The sequence below is a fragment of the Amblyomma maculatum genome, chromosome 6 (genome assembly GCF_055883805.1).
Source record: "Amblyomma maculatum isolate TAMU_Amacu chromosome 6, ASM5588380v1, whole genome shotgun sequence".
Taxonomy (NCBI): Eukaryota; Metazoa; Arthropoda; class Arachnida; order Ixodida; family Ixodidae; genus Amblyomma; species Amblyomma maculatum.
The window spans coordinates 128,086,473-128,112,914 of NC_139349.1; the positions used below are offsets into that span (position 1 = coordinate 128,086,473).

The following is a 26,442-nucleotide window of genomic DNA, read 5'->3' on the forward strand; positions in this document are numbered from 1 at the left end:
GTTGACACGGGCGACCGCTAACTATCAACGGAGATTTTATTGCATGAGCAAGGTCAAATATATACACTGCCCCCCCCCCCCCCCCCCCCCCCCCAAAAAAAAATGCAAAAGGAAAGAAGAGAACAGAACAACGAAACCCAAATCTGAAACCCTTGCTCAGCACGTTGCACCCTCAAGCACGCGCTGAACATATGTTTTGGAGGAGAATGTCATTGTTTTGTTCTTTTCTTTCTTGTGAATTTTTCGGGATTGTACATATTTGCACCACATCATGTAATAAAATCTCAGTTGATAGCTAGCGCTGTTCAGTGTCCAGTCGCTCGTCCAATTTTGCTTTGTGCGCTTTTAGATACAGTTATACAGTCTCTGTTATAATAAAATTATATATATATATATATATATATATATATATATATGAGAAATTATATTACTTCCTTGCCTCTCTTTAAAAGAGGCCACGAAAAAACACGAAACAAGAAATCCAAAATTCAAACATTCTATAGTACTCCGTGTTCTGCGTGCTCCGGCGAATGTTATGGGGGGCCTCGTTTCATCCCGTTTTTGCCAGGAGGTCCCGCCTAAGCACTAAAAGATGGAGCTTCACGCTGCAACAAAATACTATTCAGTAATAGGTAGCCCAAGTCAACTACAGTGCAATGACCTTTCATGCTTAGGATTTTCTCATTTGTACTGCTAAAAATATTCAGAGGGACCCTCAAGCTCCCCTTTTATCTGAACACTACAGAAAAGAATGTTAATGGCTCCCTAAGCCTGCATCTCTTGCGCATTCTTCACGTTTAATAGACTTTCCGACTAGGCTAACTATTAATGCTTTTATTGGCTACTATTGTATCCCACATATACTCTTCAGCGTCAATCCGTAAGAGAAAGGCCATCTGACTAAAATTAAAACCGCTCCTATTAACTAAGCCGCACAAGTTTCCCTGAGGGGCCTAGGAGTAGCACCTCTTATAAAGCATACAAGGGTCTCGGAAGGCTGAATCCTGATTTCAACTTTTCATCTGAAAGAAGAGATCGTAGTTAGCAGTTTCTGCCACGTCGGCGACGTCGTAGGGTACGTGACGTCACACAAACCTCAGACCACTATATTTCCGGCAATGTTAGCAGCCAAGTATGATCGTTAAAGACCATGGTTGTAGGCCTGTTCATAGAACATGCTAAGGAATAAGAAAGCGGAAACGATGTCTCCTTGCCTTTGCGATGTCGTTTTCGTGATATTGTTCTTTACCGAATGTAATCTCTGAGATGTATACCAGTGGTTACTTACTCGCAACGCCAACGACAGGTCTTATGAAGAACAGGGTCTTAAGTTCACGGCAACCAAATATGGCGTCTATAGATTGTCTTTCCAAAAGCAAGGTGCCTGTGTGCACGTTAAAGATCCACAGGTGGTCGAAATTTTCGGAGTCCTCCTCTACGGCGTCTCTCATAGCCTCAATCGCTTTGGGACGTTAAACCTCATTAACCAAGTCAAACCAATCAGTTTGAACTCCTTGTGTTCGTCTTCAACATTTTATTTCGTCCATCCAAATGTCATTGTTATTCGAACGGACTGTCTACCCTTTTCTGGCCAACTGAAGGCACCAGCTGCAAAAATAGTACCCTAATATGCACTGAGAAGGAGACAAAAACTGCAACCTAACCGTTGGCCTACCCCAAAATATCACATTGGGGATTTTCGCCTCGTGCACGCAGTTGTTCAAGCGCAAGCAAAATAACATCTGTATTCGAAGAGTTTTTTGCTTTCTAAACCACCTAAATTTCACGCATGGTTACCTTTGAGCGTCATGTTTTATTAGTGCGAAAGCATTTCTTGGCGTATGGATGGCGTCAGCACACTGCGTAGACACAGTGTGCTACAGTGTCAAAGTGTGTTACAATCAGTGCGCTCCACTAAAGCTTCTAATCAGAACGTTTCGTCACGGTCTGATACGAAAAAAATATCATGTTTCACAGAACGACTCCGGCAACCATTTTCTTGCGGCCATCCGAAGGCGCTATAATCTACGCCGACTTCCTGTGAACGTGCCCATGATTCTCGTTTGCTAGTCCAAGGACGTCCGAGGGCGTTGAGGGAAATAAACAAGAAATATTTAAAACTAATATCGCGAACAAACGACCAAATATTAAGAATAGTTCAAATTATTAAAAATTAATGGTAATAAAATAAAAATGAAAATAAAATGAAACCTGATCTCACGCCTATTGTCGTCATAACAGCAGCGTAAAAGTTCACGCTTTCGCATTACTCTAGGGCAGGTTCTGCAGTGATCCAGATTTTTTACATCGGATTCGCTTAACTGCACACTTGACTGAAACATGTTTGTGAAATTTCAAGCAGAGGAGAAAATAGTTTATTGCGCAGCAAACCATCCGCCCCAACGCGCAGCCTCTCTAATGAACCCCATCTTTTTTGTGCAAATACATTCTTCTTGAGGGTTAACATAACAGCAGTTTTTTTCTTTCTTGCAGCTACCCGACCCCTAGCCCTTTGAAACTTTCTCCGGATATACTCTTGTAACATGACATCGTCCAACTAACTTGAACCATAAAGCCGTCTTTTAAACGAAGATTCCTTTCACAGAGCCTTGGAATACATTACGCGAAAATGAAACAGCCTCTCTGCCAGCTTGACCGCCACAAACAAGACTTAGGTTTCATCGGTTCAGAAAACAAAGGGTCTGCTTCATTTTCTCCCTGCGAAGAAGCCCTGCTCACCGGAAATTACATGCTTTATTTCAATTTATATTTGCAGCTTTGTGCAATAAAAAATGACCTGAATTTTATCACTTTCTCACTATTACATTCGTGTTCTCGTGAAGGGAGCTGTGCTACTTAAGGGGGTGGAGATTAACAGCAGAAGCGCTGAAACGGGAAGCAGCCGGGCTTTTAGAGCCGGACATAATGTCCGCTTTCCATAGAGCATATATAAACACGAAACCAGCTGTGAAGCAGAAAAGGCCAGACGAGAATAAGAGGCTGAACGGGCTTCCAGGTATCCTGGAATACGATAGTCAGTTGCAAACACCCTAAAAGAAACAACCTGAGGTATCTCTTTTTAATGACAGCAGAGTTGCACGCATGTCTTCTAGCAATGCCCCCTATATGCGTTCCAGTAACGAAATATTCACCCAGTAAGAGAGATGCGTCTCATTGACACGATCAGTACAGCAAAACGCTGAAGCTCAAAATGGGATCACAACACAACCAAAAAAGGCTCTCGCAATCACAGGAAGTGTTTTTGAAGCTCCCCATTTAAAATAGATGCTTTTATTATATCCACCATTATGGCACAGTGTGTGATGTTTTCGAGAAATCTAATGCCAAGACCTTCGCTTCTGTGAAAATAAAAATGAATAAAATTGTATCCTAATTTGCAGTTCGTTCCGTTGATGGCGGTAAGTGCGAGCAGTCAATGTAACTCTATAGTGATTTCGCTGCGGTGATGCATTCAGGGCGAAAACAAGAGGAATAAACTTCAACCAGTAAGCTCTCTAGAGGGGCCTCGCGCAAAGCTCTTCTTGTTTTGCTTCCAGTCTCAGGAGATCAATGCCTGTCCCTCGCGAATAAACTAAGCGGTTTCAGATATCGAGGAAGAATAAGAAGAAAAGATGGAAGCAACGAAAAGCTTTTAAAATGCAAGTACAATAGCGGAGAGAAACTAAGGTGCCCCGTATATTGATATTTTTAGAGGACTGGGGGCGAAAAACAAAAGTCTATGACAACTTCTGCCCTAGTTTACAATAATTCTATCTGTATTTCTGCACATACAAAAGCATCTACTTGCCAGCCCTAACGGGGTTCAAAAGTATACTGATGAACAGATAAACCGAAGTTGACAAACATGCAGGTTCACTTGTCTTTTACACGGAGGAAAGAGAAATCACGTCTAAACTGATACCAGTAGACTATAAGGCTCCTTGGCAAACCTGCCAGTTTTATTCTTAGTGTCAGAGATAAATACCTTAGCTAATTCATTTACATTTTTTTCATTTGACATGGTCAAGAAAAAATGCTGAGCAAGTTCTGTTTACCTGGATTTTTTACGTTTTATATGCAATCGACATCTACGGTCTGTCACTTCTTATAAAGGAGGAGAACGAATTTTAAAAATGTAAGACATGGTGCGCGTTTCTTAACGTTTTTTTCTTATTAACGACGTTTTTCAAAAAACACATGACCGTCGTGACACAAGCAAAGATAGATTTTTTTAAGAGTGCGTTTGTTGCGTTCGTATTCAATATTGGAGAGGGAGCTCTACCCTTCCCCTGCAACTGTTAAGGTCATTTGGCGCCGCAAAGTTCTTTGGTTTGCGGGGTTTAACGTCCCAAAGCGACCGCAATTTGTCCTTGTGCGTCCGCATGACGTGACGTCACTTCATCTGCTGCGGAGAAGCGCCGCAGCTGCGCGCGCACTGATCTCGTTGCTATGTACTACTGGACAAAGCCAGGTTATAAACTTTGCTCCGTCGACGCTTGGTCATTAGGTTTCACCTTGTACTGCACGCCAGTTCGAGTGCGTCAACAAACTTCTACTGGTATAACTAGGGTTAACGAGGATAAACCTTCTCAATTATTATTTTCTGACTTGCTCAAAAACCGAACTGGTGGGTGAAATGTTTATTTTTACCAAGCAGCACGTACGTTCACGGCTTGTCAATCATAAGCATTACACACCAGAAGAGCCCAGAACCTTGCGGTGGGATATATTGTACACAACGAACACTAGTGGGTACCCGTCGGCACCTGAGATCGAGCATGTTACGTCCCGAATACGAGGGGAATGCTCCACCACAAGACCAGCGCTTCGAACTCTCCCATCAGTAATTTGACGTTTTCCGTTTCATGTGAGGGACGTGGATTACCACGAAGTGAACAGACAGCTGCCGCTACTCTCTACAATATCGTGGTTGCCAGGCCTTCCCCGACACGCGTGTCCTGACGCGAAGCCATATATTGCGAACCATTTTAGCCTCCTATGTCATACTATGATTTCTCAAATCACAGTTTACGTGTAACAAAGCTCCATTAATACCACATCATGGTAGCACTTCTATTACTTTTCTGCCGTGCATGAACGCTGAGTGCTGGGGATCAGAAGTGCTAAAAGATTCTGGAGACAGGAAAAGAGCTTGCGCGGGTCGCTCGCAAACGGGAAGTCCCCAGACACAGAAAAATAATTTGCAGTTTTTCATGGTTGATTGCTTTACGCCTATACGAATTGCAAGACGAAGCTGTGCACTCAATTTAAATGAAACAGCGCCATTATTTGGTCCAGCCATGCAAGGGTGTTATACGCTGAATATGATCTAATAATGACTATAATGTCATTAGGTTGGATCGGCTGCTGCGTGTGGCGTTATGAGCGCAGTCATCACACCACTCCCACTCCACAAATGCAAACTGTGTGCCCGCATATGACAAATGGGTTCGCTCTCGAGAGAACAAGAAGGGATGAGTTCGATGTTATTCATTGCACCTGCTATAATGCTGATTGTACTGGGGAAAAAATCCACTATGTAAGCCCCGGAAAGAGAAGGCTACATAAGGGGGCTTACAACCAGCCAGCTCGGGAATAGTGGTGAGCTTTCGGTGGAGAACGTTTGTACGCACTGAGAATCGCAGCAGGGGTCTCGTCGCGCGCGCAGAGTGGGGCAGAGTCAAACTTGTCATTTGACACGAGAAAGAGGGGATGGGAGTGCTCGACGAAATGCCATGTATTTAGCGTTGTGCCACCGTAGCCGAGGGAGGCCGTGAAAGCGTGAGGTCAAGGCCGCATACCTCTCGTCGTTTCCTTCGATTCCGTTTTCACGTCGACGTAGCGTTCCCGTCACTCTTTACGCTCGCCCCATTAAAGAGGTAAGTACCTCCTCTTTCAACCGGCTCCGTCCCCACGAGAGATGGTCGTGTGTGGCCGCGTAATAAGGGAGGAGGAAACTGGGTTTCTTGGACAGCTGTTTTTGATTATCGCATTCAAGAAAAACGGATCGCTGGGGCGCGAATATATCGCGCGAATTTCCAAACAATTGCTTTGGAGTGAGCCAGTTCACTAATTACTCCGACGTAATGCCTTTCTTAGACGGCGGGAGCCGTTGTACGGAACACACTCTGAGCAGTCCCTTGGCTGCTGAATTCTAAGACCAGTGATAAAAGCTGCCAGAAAGATACGAGAACTGAAATTGGCGATAGCATGAAAATAAATGGGAATATAGACAGAAAATTAACGAATGCTTTCAGAAAGGAACAGTATAAAAAAAAAAAAGAAAATGCGCTCCGGGAACACTGAAAATGGCATAAAGAAAAAAAAAAGAGACGTCGCTGGATCATTTACCGTATTGCTCTCGCCATATGCTGTGGTGATGCGCTGGCCCCGATTGTCGTTATCGCAGACAGCAGTGAGCGCCTTCGCAATGCCGCTCTTTTCTTTTACTTAGCATGCAATGCCTGGACTACACACTGCAGCTCGAGAACTAAAATCATTGCAAAGAGTGAGAATTGAAGTGATATCCTTTGCGGGTAGCCATGAATGAAAATATATGAAGGAGCTAGCGTGAGGAAATGAACAGAAATCACGTCATGAACGATGCCTAATACAGGAGTCACCATTGTCATTGCCATCAATAATCATCATCATAATCGTCGTCGTCATCATCATCATCATCATTAGTCGGAATATATTCAATGTAGGGCGAAGGTGTCTCTCGTTTGCCTCCAAATAACCCGATCCTGTGCTGACTGCACCCACTCGACTTCTGCGAACTGCTTCTCCGTATCCACCACCTAATTTCCTGCCGCACCCTGTTACACTTTTTTTCCATAATAATCCAATTGGTCACTCTTAAAGACCATAGGTTATCCTGTCTTCGCACTACATGTCCTGCCCATGCCAATTTCGTCTTGAGTTCGACTAGAATGTCGGCAAATAAACTCATTTCTCTAACCCACTCTGCACGCTCCTCTCTACCGCCAGTACAAGGCTTCAAAAGGAGTCCACTTTGTCAGCTAGTAGTGCCGCTAAAATACTCAGCAGCCATCATAAAATTGTGCAATGGTGGTGGTTGCTCTTGCCACCTTGGCGTGAAGAAAGCTAAGGCTAGGCTTGTACAGAAGTTCTATGGTCCGGGTGCTTCGGAGATGTTGATTTTATTACTGTGAGCCATTCTGCAAGCTTCCTACCTCTTAACGTCACACCTACAATTTTCCGTTACATAGTCCTCTGCATTGTCCTCAGCTAAAGTAGAACGCTTTTTGTTAGCGTTCACGTTTCAGGCACAGTACTGATAAGTTGCAACTGTTATGTACTTCCTTCTTGAGCAATATCAGTACGCTGCTGGTCATAATCAGCGAGTACTTGCCGAATGCGTTCCATCCCAATTTTATTTTCCTAGTTATTTTCTTCTTGAGATCCGGATCTGCGGTTAATACTTGGTAATGCAGGAATACACGGGGTGAAGTAGAGCTAGGAGCTGAGAGGCAGAGGCCAGTCGGCCGTGTAGCACGGCGGAAGCGTAGCGCACATCGATTTACTGGCAGCGCCGCCAGAGCTCAGGCGCCAACAACTAAAGGGAGCCCCTTTATATTTCCTGAGTGTCATCTCGGACAATGTTCATGCTACGAATACCGCGCTTGAGTGTCAGTGTGGGCGTAAGTCGCCACCGCTCAGCTACATGTTCGCCCCATTTTTAGCTTTATTGTTGCCAAGTTAAGCCATTGGCTTCGTGCGCTTGATTTTGGATTATTTTTCTGCCAAAGGCCTCTAATAAAGAACGGCAGAAGGTGATAAAAACAAATTGCTGAAAGCCGCAGCTCCTGAGTCACAGTAGCAGGTAAAGACAAAATTCGCATTTCACAGCTCTGATAAAATAAATGTGCGTAGATTAAGAATATTGAAGCGAGATTTGTCAGTAGTGATTCAAGACGCTCGCGGTATAAACCGCGATCGTATAGCGAGCGCCTGCGTTCAAACTCCCCGCTTCTATATCGACGAGGCTCCCGCTTGGAGCGCCACTGGGGTTGCCTGCTCTCCCTTCGCCGCCGTAACACTGCGAAAGCCCGAACCGTGGGCCGCGCACTTTCCAGTGAGATCTATCCCGCCGGCGTTGGAAGCTCAAGAGCGGCGTCCTGCGCGGAGTTGACGTGTAACGAGCTACGACCGTAACGATCCGACTGTCTTTGGCTGAGCGGCTTCGCCGTTTTTGTATGTGCATAGTGTGGGTGTCGCCTTCTCAGTGCGTTCTTTTCACCTGTTTTCTACAGCCACAAGGGTCGCACAGTGAGTGATGTGTTCTGTGTGGTGGGTTGCGTGCTCCCGTCCTGCGCGATGATGTGGTGCTTCTTTCCCGTCGGCATTTGGATGCACTGACTGCCTGCTAAAAATATTTTTCTGGCACTATTCCTAGCTCAGGCGATGCTTCGCTCACTTGTATATCGGAGCTGATTTTTTTTTCCTACTTAAGAATTCGTTTCTTTAAACAGATTTCACGAACTGCTTAAATTGTCAAAAAGCAGTCAATTGTTGCTATCAAAGAGTGAAAACACCGAACGTTATGAGAGAAATATACAGACATTTCAACACGCTACAAGAAGCAGTACATTCAAAGCTGTATTTCATTTTTCTGTGCTTTGAATAAAGCTTGAAGATATCCGTATTCAGGGCATAAAAAAAGAAATCAGGAAGGCTTTACATTTAAACCTTGCGTGAGCACGTGTTTGATAGCAAGAATCCTTTATACGCAATAAACGTTATTGACCTCTGCAAAAATTAACAATTTTTTTTATTCTCACATTCGTTAGCTCAAGCGCATTTTCAGGTAGTGTTAATAGATGTTAAACCCAGCGCTGCAATTCTCATAGCTGTATGCTATAACGAGCTTCTCTAACTGATAAATATTTGGGACTCTTTGGTAACAAACAATAAAACAATGGCTACGCTTACTTTCGAAGGCCATTAAAGGGATATAATCGTATACGGTAAACTTCGATTAGGATCACCTTTGAGGTTCAGAAAACAGAAGAAATAATCTCTATTTTAGGGTTGCAGTTCATAGAAGCGGTCGCTAGGCTCTTTGCAAGAAACAGAAAAGCTCATGGCACCCCTTGAGGGAAATAAATAAGCCCTTCTCTACTAAAGCATTGTTGACACTCGTAATTCCTAATTAGAATATTCAGATATATACGCGGTAGTACCTGCAATTTCAAGCATTGGTCAATACACAAAGAGATTAGGATTAATAAAAAAAAAACTACAAAGTGTCCGTAGTGAAGCTTGAAGGACCCGACAAGCGCAGTGCTTGAAACTCGGCTGGAAAACGTCAAGCTTCAAACTGTGAAGAACATGGATTACGCCGAATCGCTGAATGGATAACACGTTTCACGCTGGCAAGGAATGGTGCTCCAAATGAAATCAGTGTGTCTTTAACGGAGCATTCCGTGAACAGCTACTCCATAAATAAATGGATAGCAGCAAGCTACCTCCGAGCAAAAGAGAGTGAAAGCCATCTCAAATTCTGGTCAGCGCATACATGCTTGCTCGAAACCAACACTTTCAAATGGACACTCCTTTACTGAGTTTATTGTTGACTGACTAATATTGAACACTCTGTTTAATGAGCGCTACCATGGAAACAAATGCGGATCCTGTGCTCGTAACAAACAGTGGTGCACGAAACGTCGAAAGTGATGATGCACGTAGCAGCGACGCGCAAAAAGTTTCGAGGAGCAGCTGCCGCAACAATACACCGGCGATAAGCATCGACCCCGGGGTCGAGTCCGGGGTCCTTCTTCGCGTGCCGGACTTGCCGCTGTCACGCGACATTTCGTCGGCCGAGTCTCTGAGCCAGGCCAGGAACCAGTTCCTGAATCTTCCCGGTTCCGCCGACCACCGCCGTCACTCGATGCAGGACTGCTCAAACCACAGCCGCCATCACCGTCGACGGAACCCCGACCGTAAACGTTCGTGCCCCGACGTGCGGGGTGCTTCGTCGGCAGACCGCCGTCGTCGTGGCAGCCGCAGCCCGCTTCCCAACAGTCACGGGCCCAGCCTGGCAGTGGCGCCGGCTACAGGAGAGTCGGCCAGTGTGACACCGTCGTCATCGCGTCGCTCCAGCGCCAGCAGCCTGAGCCGTCGCTCATCTCGGGACAGCGAGGGATATCCCCCGCACAGCCGTCGCTCGTCCCGGGCCGACGACGAAAGCCGCAGGTGAGCATCAACGTAAAAGCAAGGATCATTAATAGTCGAGCTCTACGGAGGAAATCTCTAAAACATGCCAAATGAAAAGGTACCTAAACTTATTAGGATGTGCGAACTCATAAGGTGGAGACGGAAGTTGATAGAGACGATGTTTTGCAATGCAAAGAAAGATAGTATGTTCCATCCTGCACGCGGGACGATCGACTGGGGGACACCTACGACGTTCCGTACTTGCTTTCCGAGAGGAGATCACTGGTACAAATTCTCTCCGACGGAAGTTTAGAGCGTTGCTCTGTGACGTCACGATCCGACGGACTAATCAGAAGTCAGGCATAATGAAGTTCATCGCTCGTCCTCACCATCGTGGGGCTGTCGCACTAGACAAAGAAATTGCCCGCAGAGATAGAAAACGAAAACGAGCCACTGGCATGAAGATATCAAAGTGCGCATATGCGGTCGGTGCCCTTGGAGAAGAGTATTTAATATTATTTGCCATTCTGCACGGCTAGACGGCAAGCGCCAAGAATGAGGCACCTATAAACAATTAGATGTACATTACTCAACACGAGTTCCGCTCAGAGATAAACATCTTAATGCAGCTCATGAAAACCCAGTGTCATTCATGGCGATGCTATTTTTGTTTGTGCCATTAGGGCACATTGTTTGACGCTGCTCGGTGTTTACGCCATGTCAAATTGTGCCAGTTGCATTTATATGTGACATGGAAGCTCTTGTATGATGTGACTTTCATGCTAGGCATTTTAGCTTCAATAATTAGATTTATGTTTTAGCTTCGGTTTGGTTTGTGGGGTTTAACGTCCCAAAGCTACTCAGGCTATGAAAGACCCCGTAGTAGAGGACTCCGGAAACTTCGACTATCCGGGGTTCTTTAACGGGCACTGACATCGCATAGCACACGGGCATCTGAATTTTCGCCTCGCACGAAAAGCGGCTAGGGAGGCGGGGATTCGATCCCGTATCCTTTGGTACAGTAGTCGGCCACCCTAAACACAGCGCCGCTACAGCGGAGACTTATGTTTTAGGAAAACGTGATAGGTCGAAACTAAAATCGCCATCATACATGATAGCAACTTTAGTTTAGGCCTATGTATATCAATGCTTAAAAAGGCACCATATTTTTTTCGACCTTGGAACTGTGTCACCTGTGCATTTGAAATTTGCCTTGTTAGGCACCTTCTGGAAAGGAAACGATTCACACCGTCTTTTCTCGGCAAAGTTTTATATCGTATTCTGTCAGAACTCTGCATCTAAAATGGGCACACATATACAGACCAATAGTTTTTGCCTGTGACAGGCCCATTCGTTTGTATTGGACGCGTACCAGGACCTTTTTACACAATTCTAATTTTGCTTCAACTCAGTGCGCTGACTTCTCGGCCTCATAATTGCTTTACCTAGAGGGTTCAAGGCTGAAGTCAGTATTAACGTTATCAGGAGCCAGTATCATGCCACTATCAGCAGTGTTAAAGCGCGCTCTAAGAAATGGCGCTTTTTACTGAAGCTGCATGTTCATTCAGTTAAAAGCAAGGGTTGTTCCATGGGAAGATAGCGCCGCTTTTTGCAGTCATAACCACACAACACAAATCATCAGCTGATGTCCAACACTGTTCTCACTTTGGGGCTGACTTGCATATGTTATGTGGAAACTTAGTGCAAGCGGTTGGTGCCAACTAATGTGACAATGATTGATCGAATGGCTTCGAAGCGATAATATTAGAGTTGCGGTACTCCGAAAACCTTCTGTTCTCTGCAAACATATTCTTTATTGGTTTAGAGATGTCACATGACCTGATGACACAACCAATTTCTCACTTAATCAGTGCTCAGTGATCAGGTAACCATGTTACGCAAGCTGATTAAGGAACGCTCATTAATTGGAGAGGTGTGTGACGTCATGAGCGCATGGGGCATGCTTGATTTAGCTGGTTCTTTGGAGGGTGAGAGGGTCAAGAACCGATTGGTCGGCTGGTTTCGGACGCCTTAAGACACATGTCTGCAAGAGCTCTAGGAGACGGTGGTTGAGAGACAACAAAACGAAGCGCTGACTTATTGCCGAGATACCCTGATAATGCCAATTTTCAAGGCATTGAAAGCGGTTGTTGCAGGTTGAATCTAATGCTAGTATTACTGGTAAATAAAACACTTAAGAGCGACAACTGCATGTTCTGAAAGCATTGCAAGAACCTTAGAGCAGCGTCACTGTTCCAGTTGTTATTCCTTTCCACATTCAAAGGCTATCTAATGTTCGTCAAGAATTTATGTTTTTTTACATAAAGAAAAATATATAAGGCATTTGGTTTAATCTCAAGCAGATTGCCCCCATCGCGACTGTTTCTCGCTTTGGGTCTGAGAAGTAGTATAGGTGCCGCTCCACAGTGCCTCATTCCGGCTGCACGCCTGTGTTAGGCAAATTATTGGCCCATGTTACACGTATTAGTAGCCTTTCATGAATTGTGAGCACCCCGCATTTTAGTGCTCGTTCGCTAAAGTGAGCCGGTTATTGGGGCATCCACCCTACATGATATGCCGCCACCTACGTACCTTTGTAAGAAGAGAAAATGCTCGTTTCTTTTCCAGAAAGAATACAGCCCTTGGAGGTGATACTCGAATATTTGTTTAGCAGTGAGAGCAGGTTTGCCCGAGCTTTTCGGAATTCCCGATGGCTACTTTTTGTACTAAATACTGGCGACGTTGTTGGCAAAATAGCCCCAGGGCAAGAAGGGAATGCTGTCTTCAATGAATGCTTCAAGTCTCATTTAGAATTATGTTTTCATTGTGACAGCGTAAGGTCACTATCTCTTTATCTGGTCATCCATCACGTAGTTTTATCTACTGCATGTATCCCAGTTTGCACTGAGAGGTGTCCTGTAACAAGTACAAGCGAGCTTTAGGCAAAGACGCCAGTAATGTTACGGACTCCACCCTCTTGCCCAGTGATAACGACGCACGGCATGCTTATAAAATTAAACGCCGCAAAATATTCCTGGAACTTTTTGCACTTGAATCAGCCTAAGAATACTCATTTTAGAGCGGGGAAATTTGTACTGAAAAACTTTCAGCCAATTCAAGCAATCTTGTAGTAGATTGTTGTACCGTCACCATGTCCATCTTCATTCGGCATCACTTTTAATTGTAAGTCCATCTAAAATATCGCAAATCCATTGTTCAAACAAAATGAATCAACTGGCCCCAAATTCGCATGCATAGAAAGTGTTTGTTTTAAAATTTCTTGGTCGATCGTTGCAAGAAGTTCAAACTGCCAAAAAAATCAACGGGGAAGTTTCAGCCTACCAAACTCATCAGGGAAAATTTTATACATTGATTGCTATAGTGTACCTGTAGAATATCTAAAACAAATTTTCATCTATAACCAATTTTTGAATAAAAACACCATTTTATGCGTGGTTTTTCTGTACATGTGCGAATATGTGTGTGACAGCCGCGTTATCATCGCAGGTCGTCCAGGTGCGACGACAGTCGCCGCTCGTCGCGTGCGACCGACGACATCGGCGCACACAATAGCCGGCGCCCATCGCGCAACGTCGGTGAAGACGAGCGCCGGTGCTCGGAGGACAGGCACTATCACCCTCACCGCTCACACCATCCACAACGGCGTGAATCCACGCTCACAGGACAGGAACTAGGACACCGGAAGCGAAGTTCCCTTCTTTCACCCGATGCCGACTACGGCAGTCGCAGGGCATCCAAGCTCCCCGCGCTGCTAGTGACCGACGAGGAGACTGGCCAACAGAGCAAGCCGGACGAGGAACTGGACTCGCCACGACGCCGGATTATCATATTCGTGATCAGTTCTGTGGCGTGCTTCATTTTACTCATGAGTGTGGTGCTCGTCGCGGTCACCCTCACCATCTCGCCGGCCATCGACAGCATAGGTGAGTGCGACAGTTTTCATTCGAACCTGCCTCTAATTCTGGTGCGGCGCCACTGTTTCCTCCTTTGAGTTAAGCAACGGCTAGCTTCCCATCGTAATTTCGAGACACGTATGGCTGATATAATTTCAATAAGTTGTTCAACAGCGCTTGTATTTTGGGCATAAACAAACGACGCGACTTTATAACTCTGCAGTGTTTGAAAGCCAACTCAGCCAGTATTCACATGTGCATATTGGACGCTCGATATTTCTTGTGACATTACCGGGTAAGTGAATTTAAGAAAGATAACCCAGATATGATGATCACGACCTTCAATTCCGCCAGACTGTTTTGTCCCCTATAGCTATGAATGAAACAACTGACTAGCATTTTTTGACTAATAATTATTCTGTATACCACAATATCAACAGCAAGAGTTTCGGGGACGTGGGTTCTCGGACCCGGTCGTCTAGAATTTTTACTAGCTTGATGAGCGAGTCTGCTGAACATCCCTTTTTGCAATAATATATTTCAGGTCACTGACTCTGTAGCTGCAAGCGATAAATGTTTTCCACCCATCTCTTCGTGCATATCTTCTCGAGAATACATTATATCCGTCTGCTGTCTAACCCACCTTCATAAACGGCAGTGAGGCATTCCTCATTGTTTCTAAAATATAGATTTATAAGAATAAAAGTGATCGCTGCGCTAAACTTTACAAGGAGAACCTTTCGAATGCAGCTGCTTCTTTGACTGTAGCAAAAAACGGAGCGTAAGAGCTTTCAAGACTTCATTATTTGCTGCTAATATACTTATATCAAGGAAATTTACGCTTGTCCAAACAAACCATATACGCAAATCTCACTTCTTCCAGTAGATAGTACGCCTAGATAGTACCTGAGGTCGTTCCTTAATATTTTGGGTGTTAGGTATAAAGGCACTGAATTAAGTACATCACCGGACAACTTCGCTGTGAAAACAACAAATCTAATGTCGAGGGGTGAATGCGATCCTAATTTGAGAAGATCGTGCAAGGAAAAAGGCCGACGGCTTGTTAGCAAGAACGTCCTTTATCCATGCCATGATCATGAACACGGAAAACAACCCATTCATCATCTACATAGCAGGTGGCGCACAGCAGCTCTCTTCTGTTATGTAGTTATGGTTTAGAGCGTTAATATCTGGGAAGCGATAACCATTGCCTCGTATTCAAATTTTATGCTTTTAGCTTTATTGAAAGACTACAATTGCAATGTTGATGTCTCATATTATGGACCGCTATTCCTTTGCATCAACGTCGAGAATATAGCGCTTATCGCCGCATTCCGCAACACCAGTCTTGACGACGTACTCTAATTACTCCACATAGGGTTCTTTAAAACAACCCTGCCATGAAGGAGAATCCGAGATAGTGGTTTGCTTCATAAGGTGATGTGGGGCAACATTCACCATTGTGCAATTTTATTTAGACGAAGCGTCGAAAGATCGATTGCATCCTTTCATTTTGTCTCTCAATTTGTCAAATATCGCACTGTGTCATTACTTCCATTGAAAGGAAGGTAAAAACGAAGCAATAAAATTAATACGTACGCATTCGCAAAGGGCGTTATACTAGCTCTAGTTACCACTAAGGTTTCCTTCTCCGGGCTCTTAATAAATCGGAAAGCATTTGCGAAGATAAAAGGTTCGTAAAAATCTCCCTTTGCACCTGAATTCTTTTTTTTTTCAAATTATTGCTTTCTTCGTGACTATTTAATTCATATTTTATTCTTACTGATTCCAGTACTTGACTCATATTCACTTAACGACCATTTAACGGACCTAGGTCTCGTATAAACTACGATTATTTCTAGAGGTATGCGCATATCATTCAGGAAAGGCCTGAAAAACCTAATATCGTGGGCAACAGAAAGTGCAAGAGAAGCCGACCGTTGATTCGCTGTCTTGTTCGGTGGGAGCTTTTGCTTTTTGCGGTTTTGTTCATCGATGAAGCTTGTGCGACGTTTTAAATGGGTGCAAAGACTGCAAAAAATCGTAGCGCCCCCCTTACCCTTACTTTAAGCAGCACAAAACAATATAACGGTAACAAGCGTTGCAGCACTTTGCCTTGTCCAGGTAATTATTAAGGATACTTCTTTATGGGGCGAGATAGAAACCTCACAATTCTTTCATTTCGGACCACCGAAATATTTGATGGTCACTCCAAATCAAATGACTGAAAACAGGTCAATACGTCTTTTTGTTTACTGAAATGGAGGTACCATTATTGAAATGTTTGTTTTTGGCTTCGTCAGATGATTTTCTTTTGAAGCATATATTTAAACCTGCTATCTAGTTTCAGGAGCTTTGCGCTCTTTTAGCGCAAAAAATGAATATTTTTGATTCGCCGTTGACCCAGTGCCCGTGATGGCTCGTGTCATTTGTCTATAGATCAAAATGTCTTCCTTTCAAGATGACTCTGTTACTCCACAGTAAACGGAATGCCACGTTCTTCCTGGCACTTTCCCATTGTAAGCAGCAGATCTCCCGCCGCAGATATGAATATGCACCGCGAGATCTGTCGAGCTGCAGCGACTGTTGCACGCGCAAAGCGATGGGATGAGGACATGTACCGTCTTTGCCAAAATAACCAGCTTGCAAGTTTTGCTTGTCGCTTGTATTCTAAAGCCAACATGGACTTCCAGAGTGTCAAAACTTGTTAACGAGTGAGGACAGGAGCTCGCCTTTACTTTGCACAGATTTACAGGTTCAAAAGTGGTAGGAATTCTCTACTATCGATCTGAGAAGCAGAACACGCTGCCTGGTTACTTTTGGCAAAGACGGTACTTGCTGTCGCACACTTCGATGGCTTCATATCTGCAAGGTGCTTGTGAATCAGCGCGTTCTCCACATATACATAAAAGTTGTAACGTATGTAATGTATGATTTCATGCTTACTTAGCGCACTGTCATTATTCGATATGGCCATTTTGATTGAGCTTCATCGATCGGCCCGGCTTGAGTTGACAAGCGCAAATTCTTTGTCTTGTAGTAGTAGGATACATTTTGGGTTAATCCGGTTGAATTTATAGCGGACAAAGTTCGTCCGGTGTATGAGCTCCAATCTGACCGGGCCAGCTCGTATCAGTTTTATTTTAGACCGGTTCTTCCGGTTTGATTTTGATACCGACCATGGTATGTCCGGTTCCACTTGCCTACCGAACATGGCCTGCTCGGTATAAACCTTTTTAAATTTCATACGGGACAGGTCACACCGATATGAAAGTTATATAGCATAATATAGGAAGGCCAAGACTGGTTTTGAGCTATATGGGGTGATTAAATAGGGACCCCCGAAAGATCTCTTAGGGTACTGAACTCGATGCCAACCCTACTAAACCCTTTCCACAAATAGGGACGGACCTCCTCGGCTCTTTATCAACTTCATGAAACGCAACAAGTTCGTCATCGTGGCCACCAAAAGCCGTGCCTAATGGTGCCGCAACAGAAGTGACAAAGTTATGCGTCGAACAAATTCTTTTGCGACATGGCGCCCCAAAGTGCTCATCAAGGACAGGAGTAAGTCATTTGCGGTGGAGCTGACGCCAGCCATTTTGACCTACAGTCATTAAAGCAACCGACGTACAATAGCGTATCATACTCCGACCAACGGACTGACGGAGCGCCTTAACAAAACGATCGCGGACATATGTTCGCCATGTACGTACTTCGACGTCGTACGCAAGACATGGGACGCCATTCTACCCACATAATTTTCACCTATAACACCCCTTTCCAGGACACCATCAGGTCGATACCATTTCTACTTGTGTATGGAAGAGAGGCCACAATAACTCTCGATGCAATGCTACCGCACGTCAGAGACAAAGAAAACCGCGGCGTCGCCGACTATCTTAAGGTGACGAGGAATCCCGAGGACTCGCCTGAATACGCTAAAGTCTCTTCATGTCTAATTCCTAAAGATTGTGTTAACTCATGTCTGCTAATTTTGAAACACCAAGGCGACGTTTTTTAAGGAGTGAGTAATGCCACAAACAGTTCGTCTTCATTTTTCTTTTTCGACAGCAGTGAAATTCCACCGCAAGAATAAAATTTATATTCTTTGTTTGTTCATGCTCATTGTCGCCAGACGCAGCCTTAACATTGTCTTTGTCGCACAAGATGCACCAAGATGTATTTCGAAGATTAAAACCACTCACTTGTATTTCTACAAAATTCCAGGTTATGCTATTCAGAGTTCGCGGTTTTGTCTAGACACCTCCTCGAGGCCTATATATTTAGCGTTTGCGGGTGCGACGGGCATTCATCGACCGACGACCACCGAGCGCCCTTGCTGCTATCGCGCCGCCGCCGATTGCTTAGTTCGTTTGGGGGCACAAGTCAGCTCAATAAATAAGTCAGCCGAGTGGATTCCAAGCCTCTTCATTTGTCGCTAACGGCATTGCTATCACTACGTGACAATATCTTCTTAGGTTGTCAATCCAACTGATATCGCAAGCATGCATGCTTTTGAAATGTGTAAGTGCGCCACCAGACTTCTAAACGCGATCCATATTTGAGTACTCCTATGCCTCATGGTTGTCGAATAACTAATTATCTCTATACACCATTACAAAGCGTTCGCTGCATCAGCGATCTGAATGAGTTAAACACTTAGATCACATGTCTTTCCACAACACTGTAGTCGCCGAATGAAACTCTTTCCAATAAGCAGTTAATTAGAGAGCACTAAAATCTTAGTAAAATTCACTAAGATCCAAAAGTTTCCTTCTACTCATGTTTCTTACAAATTTAACGCGATTTCTACGCACACTGCATATACAGCGATCTACCATTTCTGAATGTAAAGACAGGCCATAAAGCCTCATTTATTGCAAGATCAGTCTTTATGTCTTAAGAAACTGTCGCGTGCTCTGCCAGAGTGAACACGTAGCTTTTATAACTGCCACAATTGGTTTAGGTGACATCACCCCCCGGTGAAAATCATCGCTATCCGCGGAATCTTCATTTATCAAAACGAAAGCAGTCACTATACCTATAGCTCCTTCGTATGAGTATATCAGATGTTTAAAATGTTAGCCGCAGTTTCTGGGTTCCTTCGTACTGAAATTTTATCCACTTTGTATAGCTGTTGAGACAGCCTTCATAGTTTCGGTTTTCTTTAAGGGAGTAATTTTAGAATCTCCTCACCAAAACTTTGTATACCAAATAAGGCCGATAAGTGACCATGCATAAAGCAGGAACGTTGTAAAGATTTGTAGATATGATAAAAGTTAGTTGTGGTTTAGCTCTAGTTAACCCTAGTTGTAATGCGGAAGCTTCTTTTGCCTGCTACATTATTCCCCTATCACGCCCTATCAGTGTAAGATGCTACATTGTTGGGGATACTTAAGCTCATCCTTTAAGGGTATGACGGGAGAGCGTAAGCTACCAGCCCACAAAGTAGCGCTTCAACCAAGCCGCATGGAGGTGCCTGCGTGTCAGGGGTAAAGAGAATGTAAATGGTTCCGGCAGGCTGATTCTGATATCATCCTCCCGTATGAAAGGAGCGACCTGAGTTGGCAGCTCCTGCCCGTGGCGTAGGGTTAACGTGAAATTAAACGTCATGTTAGGCTGATTCTTTTATGAGGAGACTGTAACTACGCCTTTTCACGACGTAGCTACGCCTCTTCACGGCCCAGCTACGCCTCTTCACGGCATAGCTGCGGCCACCCGACGTCTTGCTTTGGCTGTCAGAGTATTGCTATAGCAAAAACACTTGGCGGAGACACTGCCTCCGCACATGAAGGTACATCGAAAAGAGTTAACTCTCGTATGCGGTTCTTTTTGCTCATCTTATGCAGAAATATAAAACCCAGCTTTACTAAAGCGACACTAACGTGCCTGCATGTGTGAGTAGAGATCCAAGGGCCCCTGGTGAGCTTATCAATTGACGTTCTCACCTTAATGAAGCTGGCGTTCTAGGCAACATTTGCTAGTTAACTTGTGCTGGTCTTGACCCCACAAAAGCCGTCGAACAATCAGTGTCACTCCACGTCATCTGCGAAGTACAAATTACTGTGGACATGTCACTGACGTTTAGTTCGCAGAGATGAGAAAGATCAATGTCAAATTGTTTAGGCGAAGGGATCTTAAAGCTTTCACTTTAAAATCGCATTTTTATGTGAACACTGCAAGCGGGCATTCGTACACATCAACGTAGTGCAGGTGGAAGATATGGTTCCAATCTCGGCTTCCATAGGGTTAACTGCAATCTCGTAGCACCAACGATAACATTTCAAGCGCTGAAGAGTGAAGGGCAAGTTTTTCCAGAATATATCGGCTTCTGCGTTGGCAGTATCGGCACTGTAAACGATAAATCCCGGCCATGGCACTATAAGGTGATAATTGGTCGGTGACAAGGCCACGCACTAACTGGCCGTTGAGCTCAATGTCGTTACGAGCCGTATGCCAATGTCGGCTTAGGCTTCGCTTTTGAGATGCGAGGATTAGATATAAATCCAGCCTTCCAGGGCCTTTAACCAGTTTTACGTGCTGCCCCAGCTATCCCACGTATGCACGTTCGTACGGCTGAACTAAACCAGGTATGTGTATTTTGTCGCGTGGTCTCGCACATGCTGAATCATTTTACGACTGTATATAATGGACATGGGCAGGATAATAGGGGCATTATTCGAGATTATGATTAAGCAATAAGCAAGCACGTAGAATAACATCCGAGGTAACGTTAAGAGATAGAAAGCAAGCAGTGTGGGTCTGAGAAAGAATCCGAATAATTGTATTTTATTGGATATCAAAACGAAATTGGCATTAACAGAACATGTAGCGCATAAAAAGAATAACCACTGATCGCTAAGGGTAGCAAATGGATACCAAGCGAAGGAAATCTTAGCACGGGGCGGCAGGAAGTCAGGTGGGTAGATGAGGTAAAGAAGTTCATTGTTGTCAAGTGGATGGAGCTAGCCCAGGACCGGGTAAATTGAAGTAATGTCGGAGACGCTTTCGTCCTGCAGTGGGTATAGTCCGGCTGATGATGATGGTGAAAGCACAAACATCCTATCGAAGTTATGCAGCGAAAGCCACAAACTGTAGCCATTAACCCTGTCGAGTCATGACGTTTAGGGCGCGTTAACGTTTTAAAAGTCGAGCTTAAACTGTTGTTGTCATTTCGCCTTTACTATGAATGGGGCTGGTGGTGAAAAGTTGTTGCTTGATATCTCGTGCTGAGGGGTGTTAATGCACAACCTCTCAATCGCTTTTTGAGGTAGGAAGTGCCTTTTATATTTCTAAAACAAATGTTGCGCTAAAATGCCCCAGTTAGAGGACCGGGCATTCTAATCGGCATTATAAGAGTGCGCATGCTATATTGAGATAACCAAAGGGATAAAACACATGAACCTGTCGTTTAGGCAAAAGCATGAAAAGAATAATGTAATGAAAGAGAGGTACATGAAGATAAGCAGCACGAACTGGAACATCCAAAAGAGCTTAATGTCTTGCGTACAGCTGATTTCAAAAGGACGCAAACAAGACCTTTATGATTATATTCAGTGGTCAGTAACTTTAAAAGGAAAGGCCTAAATTGCTAAGCTGATGATGACTAGCTGATGATGACTAGCTGAAAAATAACAAAGGAGTTAGATCTGCAAACAAAAGGCCACTTAGTGGAAAGGGGCACCAATGAGTGTAGGGCACCTTACTTAGATTACCGCCCCACACGGGGAAAATAAAAACGCTTACGACATAAATCGCGTACAAAAGATGATAGGTAGAATCCAAGCGCTTTTGAAAGACCTTTCCCGTTTGATTTAAACACAACCACGAAGATTAAGACAACTACTAAAACAGCAATGGACACATAAAGCAGAAATTTGGGTGAGTTGGTACGGAATAATTTTGCTCACAGGGCACGCTGAAGGATGGAAAGGCTCTAGTTGCGCACAAGCCGGCTATAACTAAGACTATAAACTAAGGCTTATTAAAAAAAGCCGAGACAATTGTATAGGCGCAAGCAAAAAATTTCTTGATGGAAGTTGTTTGAAACGACTCGTGCGAAGAAAGATACTCAATTCTCTCTCAGATAATGTGACGGAAGGACTTCTGAAGTGTGTAATGCCATGGAAATTGGAATGCTCCTATACCTCGCGTTGTGTTACCTTATCTTAGTGGCGAGAAATAAAATGCGTATTTTTGTGCACTGGGGCACATTTGCAGTTTTTGCATCGAAAAGTGGACTGGGCAAGAGGGTCGCCTTTATGACTCCGTTCTTCGTATACTTTTTCATGCTTGCTTTTCCAAATCCTGCAGCGCACGGGACGGCTGTGTGTCATAGCTTGTCCTTTAGCCCTATGTTTTGATCTTCCATCAAGCACTGCAAGTGCGAACGTGAAAAAGAATATGCAGAGCGAATAGCAAACTGCGACAGTTTTGCCTCAGTGTCCTTTTCGATTTAAGAAGTGCAAACGCGCCTGAAACTACAGAAACATTCTAATTATTTTTCGCCACCACAATAAGTTATCATGCGAGGTAATATAGGCATTCCACATTGATACCAATGACACCACATAAGCAGTCCTTGAATTGCGTTATCTCAGAAGAATTTCAGGTATCGTTCGTCCAATATGCCGTTTCGATAACTTTCATGCTGATAGTCAGCGCTTGTTGGAGTGCAACCTTAGTCTTTCGTCCTGTCCGCGTGCGTTAATTGTGAGGAAAAGCAACAATGGCTGCAGTTTACTGTGTTTTATGTCGAATTTGTCCTTCAGGCTGCTCCTGAAAATATCTAGTCTTTTGAGGGAGCAAAAGGTTTTACTTTTTTTAAAGCGTTTAACTTTTTCTGAAAAGAGAATATCTGCTATTTCATTTTACCTAGATTGAATCCAACGCCACTCGCCCAACGGACTATGCTCAATGCATCTGGCGTAACACGTGTAATTCTCATGACGTAGTTACCCCTTCAAAAGCCGCATGTTGTCAGCATGCAGGGGCCTGTCGCGCATGAAGATCACGTATGACACCAGTAGCATACCAAGAACCAGCATTATGCTGCTCTCACTCTGTCACGTTGTCCTATTCCACTTGTCCTTATACAGCTATAGCTCTTGTGGATATGTCGCGCTAACGTTTACGGAAAAAGCTGAACAACTGAAAGCCGTAGAGCGTATCACGCGTCGTCTGTAAGTTCTCCCCTACATGTCTGCTATATGGTCCAAACTAACCTTCGTTGAAGCCGTGTTAGCGGCACCTCTGCACTGCATGATATAATTCCTTCCTTCTCCGCTTTTACGTTAATTACCTGATAAGTGGAAACTGCACGTACTACTAGTGTCCCAGTAGGTATTCATATACTTGAACCTTGTGGTGTTTCAAAGGTACGAAAACTACTTACATTCAAGTAAAACATATTTCTGCATAGCCATCAGCCAGGCCCAACCTCGACATATCTGCGCTGCCCTAATACATTAGAGAGATGTGGCAATATAGACACGATGCGAGAAAAAGGCAGGTTTACATGCAGTAATCGCGCGAAGGAGCCGCTTCTGGTCCTGGTAACGGCGATCTCTGCGTAAGACTGTCAGCGGTGAATTGCTGTGTTAGAAGTGGGTGGATCAAGAGGCAGTCATGTGGATCGAAGTCCTCCAAATCTCACATCTGGTAAAGAATCTCTCATGAAGGCTAATCGTGGTAAAATTACAATTACAGGGCTTGTTAACTGCAGCTTTTGTCTAGTGCTCGCTATGTTACTTTTTATTTTTATTTGTTTTGTATAGAGATTTTACCACAGATGTCCCACAAGCACCCTTTCAACACAGCGTTCGGATTTCTGTAGTACACAGTTGATTTTAATGAGTCAATCAAGTTCACTTAGAAGTTGTACAGGAAATAATGGAGTTCTAATTTCTCCACGTAACGAATGAGACCACAGCGGTCGCTTTTCAATGCAGGCAAAAAGCATGGCGGCCGCGTACTGTGGACGAAATTTTCGGAGCCTTCCACTAGGCCTCATAGCCAAAATCTCTTTTTGACTTTAAATCCCAAAAGCAAAACCAAACTACTCTTGCTTATGCTAAAAATTGCCGCCTCCATGTTCAAACCATGTAACTGTGACAGGGCGCCCCGCTCCAAGAAGGATACTGTCGTCGTTCAAAAAGCGGGAAGACGCCGCAGGCCCTTTCCTCGAAAAAGACTGCGCTTTTGTCCGATCGTCGGCCAGTGGGACCGCTTGCCGCCTACCCGCAGGCTGTAACGTTACAAAGGGAAGTAGGAGAGCTTCTTCAACACGTTTTTGCTTTGTTATCGCGTAGTCATGGCGATCGCTGACTTTTTTCCCTACACCTTGTTCTTCGCTCGCCATGTGCCGCCATTTATTGCACTTTCCAAGGTGATGCAAACCCTGCTCCTGTTTACCTCGATGTGGTTATTTCTCGCCTCATGAGTTAGTGGACCTCTATAGAAAGAATACATAGGAGGAGATGGAAAGTTTACTATAATGTTACGGGGAAGTATTTATTGAGGCTTGCGCTGCGATGGGGGGAGCTCGGCACATAGACCTCACGGGCCGTCTAGCATCTTCCCTGTCTGCGTCGTCGTCTGCTAGAACAACATTTCATCGTTCACGCGTTCCCCGGTAGTCGTCGTCTGCGAGCGCACCACTTCGTCGGTCACACGTTCGCCGGTAACAGCATCCCCCTCGGCAAAAGGCAACGTCCCGGCGCGTGTTAGGCGACTGGTGTGAAGTGGGAATAATATAGCTTGAGGCGGGCCACATGCACTATTTCGGAAGTGGGTGTACCGGACGGCGACTTTGGGCGCAGCGGTGTAAAATTTTAGGTTACTTCGGTCACGGGACGTAATACAATATGAAAATTATAGGCTCCCCTGAGGAGTGGAGTCCTCGGTTCAGCGTTCCAGTAAATGGTTCATCAGCCAAAGGTAGTCATCTGGGTCTGAGGTTGTTAGCACGACTTGTCATCAGCAGGGGGGAGGTTGGTGGAGTTTCGCGCTGTGTTATTTTTGTGAATGATTGCTAGTTTATCGTGACATTTCCACACAATGTGAAAATCTTGTATACAAGATGCTATAGCATGGCGAGTAATAGGTGCTAATTTCTCAAACCTCTCATAAAACTTCATTTATGTCAGCTGAAACACGTTTACAATTTCTGATCGTATGATGTGGCTTCTATTACAAGCCGCATTTATATTCTTAATTTCGTGCATAGCATTCTTTTGTGAGGAGAAGAAATTTGCAGGGAACGTCTTTGTGCCGAAAGCGGGTGGAGGCCGCATTTGTTGCTGCGGGACATTTTTTCTTAACCCCAAATTTACTTCACTGAACCAATCTTACTGTTCATTTTATGTATAAAGTACAGTTGCGAGCTAAATTTTATCCGCCTATGTACCTTAAATGAACAAAGGGGATAGATAGAATTCAGCATTTTTCTATCGATTACCGCGTCGTAATCACTGACAAATCAACCACTCTACTGTAAACCGGAGCTATTATAAGCTAAAGAAGGTCACACCGTAGCAATGCAGGAGTTGCAGTTGGCGGCAGATTTCGTAAATAAGATAATTGTGTCAAAAACGCTTTTCGACACAACCATATTAATTGCGAAATCAGCTTTCGACTGCGACTTTTGTATTGCTACTGTGTGACGGTTTTCGGAAGTGCATCTGAGCGCTGCACAGCACTAACATTCATCTCAATGCAGTAAGAACCTATCATTTTCGACGAGGCTATGACGGCTTGATATTGAGTGGTGAGAAGATACTTAAACTCAATTTATTAGCCTTTTTTATCTTTTGTTACTTCGTCAAAGTAACACGCCCTAGCCGGAAATATATGCCAACTCATAGCAATAACTACTCCGATGAATACTCATTGCCTACTTAAATAATCGTTGTGCGCCTTTAACATATCGACGCATGTTCATACCATCATCGTGACCTGTGTGATCTTTTGCTGAGCTTTATTGCTGCTGTCAATTTTATTCATTTTTTTTCCTGACATCGAGCACGAAGCTATAATGTATGTTGTATATTTCCTCTACATCTACTAGCCCTACGCGCTTCACAATAAACATTGAGTACAGGAGTAAAACTATATGCATAATCTTAACTCCTTTGCAGCTATAATAAGGTGTAGCAGAAGCCATAGACAGCTGCAAGTTTTAATATTGCGCATTGTAAGAATTAAAAAGACAACATTATTCGGCCGTGATGCCACATTACAGGAGGAATGGCATAGCACAAAGAACACGACAAAGGTTATGAGACGTTCATCGTTAGATCAAGGCGCCAAAACACACACGGACACACGAAAGGTAGCGGGAAGGAGC

At 44.3% G+C, this 26,442-nt stretch overlaps 1 protein-coding gene across 1 annotated transcript; it reads left to right on the forward strand.

The window, feature by feature from the left end:
• The first annotated feature begins 9,637 nt into the window (after window positions 1-9,637).
• Window positions 9,638-14,191, forward strand: LOC146186728 (uncharacterized). Its single transcript, XM_084608101.1, has 2 exons — window positions 9,638-10,218; window positions 13,687-14,191. Exons 1-2 carry the CDS (start codon window positions 9,638-9,640, stop codon window positions 14,189-14,191), a joined length of 1,086 nt encoding a protein of 361 aa, XP_084464227.1.
• Window positions 14,192-26,442: the final 12,251 nt, after the last annotated feature.